At 46.6% G+C, this 9,082-nt stretch overlaps 1 protein-coding gene across 2 annotated transcripts; it reads left to right on the forward strand.

Annotated features, from left to right (window-relative positions):
- The first annotated feature begins 2,054 nt into the window (after nucleotides 1-2,054).
- On the forward strand, nucleotides 2,055-9,082 carry LOC131556657 (estradiol 17-beta-dehydrogenase 11-like). Of its 2 annotated transcripts, XM_058803429.1 has the most exons (8): nucleotides 2,055-2,348; nucleotides 2,790-2,927; nucleotides 4,557-4,664; nucleotides 5,737-5,868; nucleotides 6,506-6,612; nucleotides 7,309-7,446; nucleotides 7,709-7,825; nucleotides 8,530-9,082. In XM_058803429.1, the coding sequence occupies exons 1-8, from the start codon at nucleotides 2,139-2,141 to the stop codon at nucleotides 8,615-8,617; spliced, it is 1,038 nt and encodes a 345-aa protein (XP_058659412.1). In that variant the 5' UTR covers nucleotides 2,055-2,138; the 3' UTR covers nucleotides 8,618-9,082. The 2 variants fall into 2 exon arrangements, with proteins under 2 accessions (XP_058659412.1, XP_058659413.1); XM_058803430.1 differs by lacking the exon at nucleotides 2,790-2,927 and having other exon boundaries at nucleotides 2,064-2,348.

The raw sequence follows: 9,082 nt of genomic DNA on the forward strand, positions 1-9,082 counted from the left end.
ACTGGCTTCAGTAGGAGACATCAGACAAGATGCTTGCCTTCTCCTGGAAGCCAAAAATTGGAACAAAAGTTTATCCAGGGGATGACAGTGCTCTTCTGCAGAGTCTGTTTCTTAGCACACTTGCTCCTAAGGAAGGGGAGACTGTAGTGATTCCTGCTTTGCCAGATCTAGTCCAGGGTCTCAGAGCCCAGAGGAATTACTGGGCAAGGCAACTTGTGCAGTACTCCGTGTGTGGCTGTGGTTCTGTTCTGTGTCTTCTATGGCTGCAAATCTCGTGCTTGGCATGAGGAAACATATGCAAAAGCAAGGATTTCAGCTTTCATCTCCTGAACACCAGGGACAGAATTGAGGCACCAAGCCTCCCAGGCTCCTCAGTTCCCTTTCTGGCCACAACACTCAACTGGAGCTTAGCCCAAACTCTGGTCATGCATGGGCGCCCAGCAGGAGTCCATGTGAGTGTGTTTCATGCAGCCACCTACAGCTAAGTCCCAAATTTGAAGAGTGGTACCTCACACCCTGGCCTAAGGACTCCTTAGGAGTCAGGTTAGTGACTCTGGCCCCGTGCTTTGCCTCCTGCTGAGATGTCTCTTGTGCTTCCATGCCCTCCCTGCCTCCTCTTCCTTTGCCCCAGCACTGACTGGAGCCCTGTGCCAGGAAAAGGACAGCACCACTGAGCTGTGCAATTGGAGTCTGGCCCAAATGCTGATGTGTTAATTAAGCAGAGAACTAGGTTCCAAGAGAAAAATAGGATGCACCTAGCTCAAAATCTCTCTGCTGGAACTGACCCAGTCTCCCACAGACATGGTGAGCTGCAACCAAGCCACCAGGGCAAAAATAATACTTTTTAAAAACTGTGGTATTAACTGGATGCGATTTTTGTCAGTTGTTAGATGTTTGTGAACCCTTCACTCTTCCCCAAGCAGCTCAAAAACATCCTTAAATAAAATGATGAACATGACTGTGATACATCAGATTTTCTAACTGAAAAGTAAAGGAGTAAGGTTAGCAATCTTTTCCAGGAAAGGCCATGAGTTACATTGACAGAGGTGAAGAAACACCTGAAAGTACTTTTCTCCTATTTCCTATAAGCATTCCTGTTCTGCTTAAGGCTCTGGATACTCCATTATATACAAGTGAGCCCAAGTGTGAGTTGTGTGATTTAGACTAAATAAAAATATTCCAATGCATGCAATTTAATGCCATTTTTCAAAGGACTTATGGAAACTAAGCAGCTGCAGCATAAGATGGAAGGTCTCAGTATGGATAACTAAATAAAAGACATAGTAAGACAAACAGCTAGGCAAGAGCTCACCTGTGGAGTTCCAGAAGTTGAAAGGACTTGTCTCATTCAGCTTTCCTTAAGGGACATGGCAGAGGATGGTGGGGGACAAAGCCTGCTGACCAGGCAGGCTTTGCAGAGATGCAATGGAAAGAGGGACCATGAAGAAAACTGCTCAAGGACCTTATGGCACTGAGCGACTTGACAGGTGCAAAGCTCAAAAATTGAAAAGAATTTACAATACAGAGTAGAATGGACCTTCAAGATGCTTCTGTCAGTAAACTGGATGAGCAATTTTATTGCCCCTTCCATCCATTTTCCACCTGCAGCAAATGACAAACAAGAACATGTTTTCTGCTTCCTTTATGCAGGGGCCTGAGAGAGGAACAGGTAGGCACTGCCACCTGTGTGGGGACAAACAAAGCAGAGAATGAACAGTTGGGACAACTGACAGATCAAAACCAAGGGCAGAACACAGAGGGGCTCGCACTGCTCTATCGTCTCTGTTTTCCTTAGCCAAGAGGGCAGAAAACGCCCTAAAAGCCACATTTCTTTATCCACGTCCGGTACGTCCTGTTAGCTGCAGGGCGGCCGTGGTTCTGCGAGGGCAGGTTGGGGTGCAGACTACAGCTCCTCTGCACCGCTCACCCAGCGCCACCGCAGGGCCACCAGCACAGGGACACCGGGAGCTCAGCTTGGGAGAGCGGGGCGGAGCAGCCGCCGGTGCTGGGGTGGATCCTGCGGGAGTGACGGGACCCGCGGCGCGCCCGGAGCCGGCAGCGGGTAAATCAACAACCTGCGGGCCCCTACAAAAGGGAGTAAAGTTCAGTTCGGTCCTCGAAAGAGCTCCAGGAGAACAATGAATCTGTTTCTGGAGCTTCTCCTGTTCCTGGCCACGCTTCTCTATTCCTACCTGGAGGCTTTTGTGAAGCTGTTCGTGCCTGTGAGGAGAAAGTCTCTCGCCGGGGAGCTGGTGCTCATCACGGGCGCTGGCCATGGCGTCGGGCGAGCGACCGCCTTGGAGTTCGCCAAGCGCCAGAGCAGGCTGGTCCTGTGGGACATCAACAAGGTAATGGACACACTCATGTCCTCGCTCCGTATGACCTCCGAGTCCACGGGGCATTTAGGCGCGTAAGAAGGGCAGCACCACATCGCGTCCTCATCGCCCAGCCCCTTCCAGCCCGCTCCCATCGGCTCCCGCTCGGCTCCTCCGGCTGGGATGCCGAGCGCCAGGAGAGGATTTGGCCCCGCTTGCAGCAGAGCATGTGGGGCTCTGGTCCCACAGTCCCTCGGTGCCACTCGGGAGGGAGCAGGCAACAGCCGGCAGAGCCCCTGCGACAGGGAAAGGAGTGCTCGGGAAGCTGCTGGTGCAGCTGCTGCCTGGGCTGGCAGAGAAAGCCCGCTGATACCAGAAGGCTGTTTGCAAAGAGCAGCAGGTCTGCCTTCATTTGCTCTCTCTGTAGCCTCGGGTGTTTTGTGTGCAATGCTGGGAGATGTGTTTTCTCTGCAGTCTCAGCAGCAGCAGCATCCCTGTGCCGGGCTGTATGTGAGCCCGGCTGCCCTCTGGGCAGCTGCACGCGTAAAGGACTTTGGCAAGTGGAGGATGGGCAGATGCAAACATGCTGCATGGTATTCAGAAGGAATCAAGGTAAACTGCTGGGTGTAGGTGCAACAGGGTGGGTGAAAGGCTGGGCTTTCTGTTTCTGACGCATTGGGTCAGCAAAGAAGCTAATTGTGTTATCCTGAAGCTGCAAAACAGACCCCAGCACAGGCCCCCACTGGCATGGCCTTCTGGCACCTGGGGACAAGACAACAGCAAAATAATTTCTGCTCTGGTTAGTGAGCTGATACAGTAACAGAAGGAAGCTTCTGTTCTGTGTGTGTCAAGTGCAATCCTGTAAGGAAAGTCTCTTTGCACTGTGAACAGTTGTGGTGCATTGACCTTGGTTGCATGCCAGGTGCCCACCAAGCTGCTCTATCATCCCCTCTTCTCAGATGGACTGGATAGAGGAAATAACGTGAGAAATGATGACTTGTAGGATGAAATAAAGCAGTTTGCTAAAGCGAAGCTGAAAGGTTGTGTGCACAGAAGCAAAGAGAAAAAAAATGTCTCTACTTCCCGTCAGCAAGAGATGATCACCCACATCCTGGCGAGTGCTTACTCTGGAAGGCAAACATTGTAAATACCAGATGCCCCTCCTCTTCTTCCTCTTTTTCTTGGCTTTTATATCTGAGCTGTCATATGATATGGAATTTCTCTTTGGTCAGTTTTGCTCTGCTTTCCTGCTTGTGTCCCCTCCCAGGCTCTACTGATGGGGCGGGGAATGTTGGGAACACAGCCATGATGCTGCCTCAGCACTGCTCCGCAGCAACCAAAAAACGGGTGTGTTATCAACCCCTTCCTAGCAACTAGTGCAAAGTACAGCACTGTGAGGATGCTATGGGGAAATGAATTCTATCTCAGCCAGACCCAATACAAGTGTGGCTCTTCTCACACCCAGCATGTGAGTACAGAAATGCATAGAGCCACCTTGGGGTGTCAGCCAGGCCTGTGTTGCAAGAGCTCTGTTTACACTCACAGTGCTGACTGCTGTGCTGTGATAGGCACTGCGTGTCCTCTTTTTGCTGCTACGTGTGCCTCACCAAGCCAAATTCACTCTTGATGCCACATTCCTAAGGCTAAGAGAAATGGGATTGTTCAGCCTGGAAAACAGATGGCTTTGGAGTGACTTAATTGAAACCTTCCAGTATGTGAAGGGGGCTTACAAAAAGATTGATAGAGAGTATATCCAAGAGCATGTAGTGACAGGACAGAGAGAAATGGCTTCAAACTGAAAGAGATGAGGATAGGTTGGATATTAGGAAAAAATTCTTTAATGTGAGGATGGTAAGGTACTAAAACAGGTTGCCCAGAGAATTTAGAGATGCCTCATCCCTTGAAATATTCAAGGCCAGATTGAATAGAGAACTTGATCTAGTGTCCTGCCCATTGCAAGGGAAAGTTGGAACTATATAGTCTTTAAGATCCTTTCCAACACAAACCATTTCAAGATTCTGTGATTTCCTTTCTGGTAATCACTCTACAAAGGTCCAAAATTTCCAACTGGAATGCCTATTCTTTCAACAACCCCACCTGTAGCTCTTTCCCTGGGTAGCTATGAACTGTTCAGGGGCTGGGCAGTGGTTGTTCAATCCAGGAACATCTTCAGCCTCTGCTGCTCAGCCGTGCTGAGGGGACAGCTGTGCACAGCTGTGTCTTTCTCTTTGCCTCTTCCAGCACGGCGTTGAGGAGACGGCAGCAGAATGCCAGAAGCTGGGAGCCACTGTTCAAACCTTCGTGGTGGACTGCAGCAAACGGGAGGAGATCTACAGCGCTGCAGACAAGGTGGGGCAGCAGGGGCATGGCCAAAGGCTTTCCCAACCATGCTTGATTTCCAGAGAAGGCAGGAAATCTGTTTGTTGCACACAAATCCTGCAAACCCCTGGAAGCTCTCCATTCCTCGTTGCTCTCTGGACACAGAGTGCTGTAGCATTTCCAAGATCACAGCCAGTCTCATCCTGTTTGGGAGGCTCCAGCATATCACATCCTCTTGCCAAGTTTGCTCTCTAGGGTTGCAGCCTCGGAAGGAACATAGCGCTGAGAACATATGAAACATTTTATTGGAATGGCTGTGGTCCAGCTGCCTCAAAACAGTCTGTACCTCTGTGGTCCCAAGGGTTGGACAACACCCTTTTCCTGGCCCAGAGATCGAGCAACTGAGAGGCATCTTAAGAACTTTTATTCCATTTTCAGTCTGATGAGAAGGGTGAGACAATACAGATGTTATAATTCACACCATCACAATCAGAAGCCAACTATTTCCTAATTACAATACACTATAAGCCTTTCTTGACCGATCAGCTTTTTGCCACACCATGCTGTAGATGCCTTAAAGTCAATCATCTGAAACTACCCCTCATGGGTCCCAATACAATGCAAGATTCATAGTTCTATTTCTCCAAAGTATCTAGTCTTATTTGCAAGGCCATCTTTTGAAGCTTTTTTCTAGCTCCATTTCTGTCTCAACAATATCTGTCCTATCCCATGGCGTTTCTAAGTCAGCATTTCTTGTCTCGGTTTGCATACGGATGCATACTGTGAGCACCTTCTGTCAGGCCCTGAGAACTCTCTACAAATCCTTTTCCCACACCAATTGTGACTACACGGTCCAAACTGTGCACAGTTTGTAGAACACAATAAATACTGACATTAATGAATGGGGAAGAATCAGATCTAAACCAGATCCCATGGCTCTACTGCCATGTTCCTGCCACATCTGGAAATGTGGCATGACCTCCCTCTCCCTTGAAGATGCAATGTTAAGAATTTAACTATGGTTCATCTTCCCCACCTTTACTTTTTTTTTTCCCTCCTGAGTGACAGACACAATTTTGGGCTTTTGTTTTCTCTCTAAAAGGTGAAGAAGGATATTGGGGATGTGACTGTCCTGGTGAACAATGCTGGTGTGATTACAGCAGCTGACTTTCTCTCGACTCAGGACCACCAGATAGAAAGGATGTTTGAAGTCAACATTCTGGGCCACATGTGGGTAAGGGCCACCACCATCTATATACACACTTGTTTGGGAGTGTCAATGAGGATGCATATTTAAACCAACCATGATTAGCAGTGAAATTACCAAATGAACTGTTACAGCACAGGGCACCCAAGCAGGCTGTGTGCTGGGAAACTGGAATGGCTTCTTGCTGATGTGAGCTGGCTGCCGACAGCCTCACCTGCAGCACACACAGAAGGCCTCTGTCAGAGGTGTTGTGGGGCTGACAGGGTGGGAGGGCTTCAGCAGGACTTGTTTGTGGCAGAAGAAAAGAGAAGCCACAGATTGACAAGTGGTTTATTGTTCATGTGCTGGGGTGAGACCCTGCCAGCATTTCTGCTGACACCTGAAACCTTAAAAGCAGCAAAGGAAAGATGTGAAAACCATTTCCTGTTTATGGCCAACTGCTGCAGCCTTTGGAGAGCAGGTTGCCAGCTGCACCACTGGTCAGAGAGCAGGTATCCCTGTGGCTCTGGAATCTGAGGTGCTGTGCAGATCAGAGCTTTAGGGAAAGCTTTGGCCACGTGGGGAATAACTCTGAGAGTCAGTGCTGAGTATGCCTAAGAAAACCATGTTCTTTTCCTCCTTGCTGTTCCCTGCATTTTGCCTCTTGTTTTAAATGACTTCCAAGACCACAAGAGCTTTCCTACCAGTCATGATGAACAACAACTATGGGCACATTGTCACCGTGGCTTCAGCAGCAGGTCATTTTGTGGTTCCTTTCATGGTGGCATATTGGTAAGTCATTTTGTAATCAGCTTGCTTCATTTTTAAAATTTTTAATTGCATCTTTTCCATCAGGAAGTACCAAGTAATTGGCTCTGACTGAATTGTTAGCAATATTTGTATGAAAGAATAGTCATGTGATATCTATTTTCTTTGGAATTCATTGAAACTTAAGGCCCACACCTATTTCCGTGGCAGGTCGTTCCTCCTCTACATTTTTCTTGCATGATATCCCACTATTTCAAAGCACATACAGTTGATTTGAGATGCTCCTGTGTGATACAATAAGTAGTCAGAGGTTAATCTCCATTTCTACCCTGCCCATCCTTCCTAATTTCAGACATTCATGATGCATTCCTTCCAAGAATCTTCTCTCATGGGAAAAATTTGATGTGCATCAATTGACACATGCTAGTTAATGTTTTCTAAGATCTCCTGATGTTTTCATCTCTGCTTTGTTTGCCTGTTCATACCCTGTCTGCTTTCCACAATTACTCCACAAATTTCAATATCTTATCCAGCACTACAATCTAGCACACAGAAAGTTAATATAATCCTTGCTCTGCCTCTCAGCTGGATTATATTATTTGGATCTTTTTGCATCCTACCCTGTACTGTATGTTGTATGATGGTTTAGGCCGTTTGCAGTGGTAGAAAGGTGGAAATAGGATTTCTGCCTTCTCATTTGTACTTCCTCCCTTTCTGCAGCTCAAGCAAGTTTGCTGCAGTTGGATTTCATAAAGCTCTGACAGAGGAGCTGTCTGCCCTTGGAAAGGATGGAATCAAAACAACGTGCCTTTGTCCTGTTTTTATAAACACTGGATTTGTCAAAAACCCCAGTACAAGGTAACTCTCAATACTCTGCATTCCTGCCTTTCCTTCTTTGCATTAAGGCACTGCATATTATCCCCAGCTTTAGGCCTCTGTTCCAGCTGGCTGTATAACAACAGTTTGTATCATTAACTAAAGAAGGTCTGCAATGTGATTTTAACCCATGTAATTGTTGCATTTGAATGACCTGCATTTGTACATTTGTGAAGCCTCCTAGATCACCTGGTACCACTCCTTTTTATCACTGCAGCTCTTACCTGTTTGCTTTCCTGTGTAGGCTTGGAAAGATTTTGGAGATTGAAGAAGTCGTACAGGCTTTGATGGAAGGAATAGTGACCAACCAGAAAATGGTTTTCGTTCCATCAAATCAGAGCATAGCTTTACTGCTTGAAAGGTGAGTAGAGCCAAAAATGTATCAACTGTAACCTGCTGAGTGTACCCTCAAACTTGTAAAATCTGATTCAAGATAAATTGTATTTTAGAACATATCACAAGGTCTTTAATAATGCAGTGGCTCTGTCTAGTGACAACAGCAGATACCATCTTGAGATTTTGTTGAGCCCTCTCACAGGCCTTTGCATTGAACCACTTGCTGCAGCTGACTGGTGTCAGTGCAGAGCTTCACTGCTCTACAGGCCACTACATTCTCTGAAACAGCAGCCCTAGCATAGCCCCAGAATGAGATGAGGACCTGACTGTTTGTTTCTCCATGTCAACACCAAAAATTCAGGCCACTGAGGCTGGAAAATTTGCTTTTAAAGGGCTCTGTTGCAAAGAGAAAGCAAATACTTGTGTCTCTGTTCAATATGAAAACTTTCTGGATTCTGCAGAAATATTGCAGCCTGAATCATGGTTGGTACATCCCTGTCCTGGAATTGTCATTAAAAATGATGGGTGGGATTTTGAGTTAAAACTTGTCAGAGATTGACAAGTTCTACATGTCCTTAGGAAATAATGCCCAGTTTAATACATAGTCTCAGTTCATGTGTGTGCATGCATTCTCCTGCCAGACCAGCTCTTCCCTTACCTGCAGTGACACTTTTTCTCATAATTTAAGTTTCTATCCCACTTTTATTTTCGTGTTACTGTCTCTTCCAGGGTGTTTCCAGAACGTGCCCTGAACCTTCTGAAGAAGATTTCTGAAGTCAAGTTTGATGCAATCATTGGGCAGAGAAGCACGCAGTGAAAAGCAAGAATTGATTCCCATTTTCCTGTGAAAAGAGAACATGTGCTGAGCATAGTTCAGCTGCCTGCATTCAAAACAGAGCTCAGGCAGGTGCTTCCAGGCCACCATTCCCAGGCACACCTAAGGGCTTATCCCACACCTGCAGCTGGAATCACAGGGAGTGTTAGCAAAGCAGTGATGCAGCTCTAGAAGGGCTGTTTGAATGTACATCCCATCACCTTTGTCTCATTGTGCTGAGGAAGGCAGGAATTCCCACAAAGGTGGGTAGTCTGTTTTCACCTCAATTTATATTGTTGAATTATAAAACGCTCTAAAGAACATTGAATTTCCCCTATTTTTGTAGGAAATAACTGAAATAATACAGATCTATATGTAATATACCTAATTACATTGATTATCAATTATGCATTTGTACCATCAATATGCCTTTATATGAATAAATGCATATAAGTTCTTTAACACAGA

The sequence above is a fragment of the Ammospiza caudacuta genome, chromosome 4, assembly GCF_027887145.1.
Source record: "Ammospiza caudacuta isolate bAmmCau1 chromosome 4, bAmmCau1.pri, whole genome shotgun sequence".
In the NCBI taxonomy this organism is placed as follows: Eukaryota; Metazoa; Chordata; class Aves; order Passeriformes; family Passerellidae; genus Ammospiza; species Ammospiza caudacuta.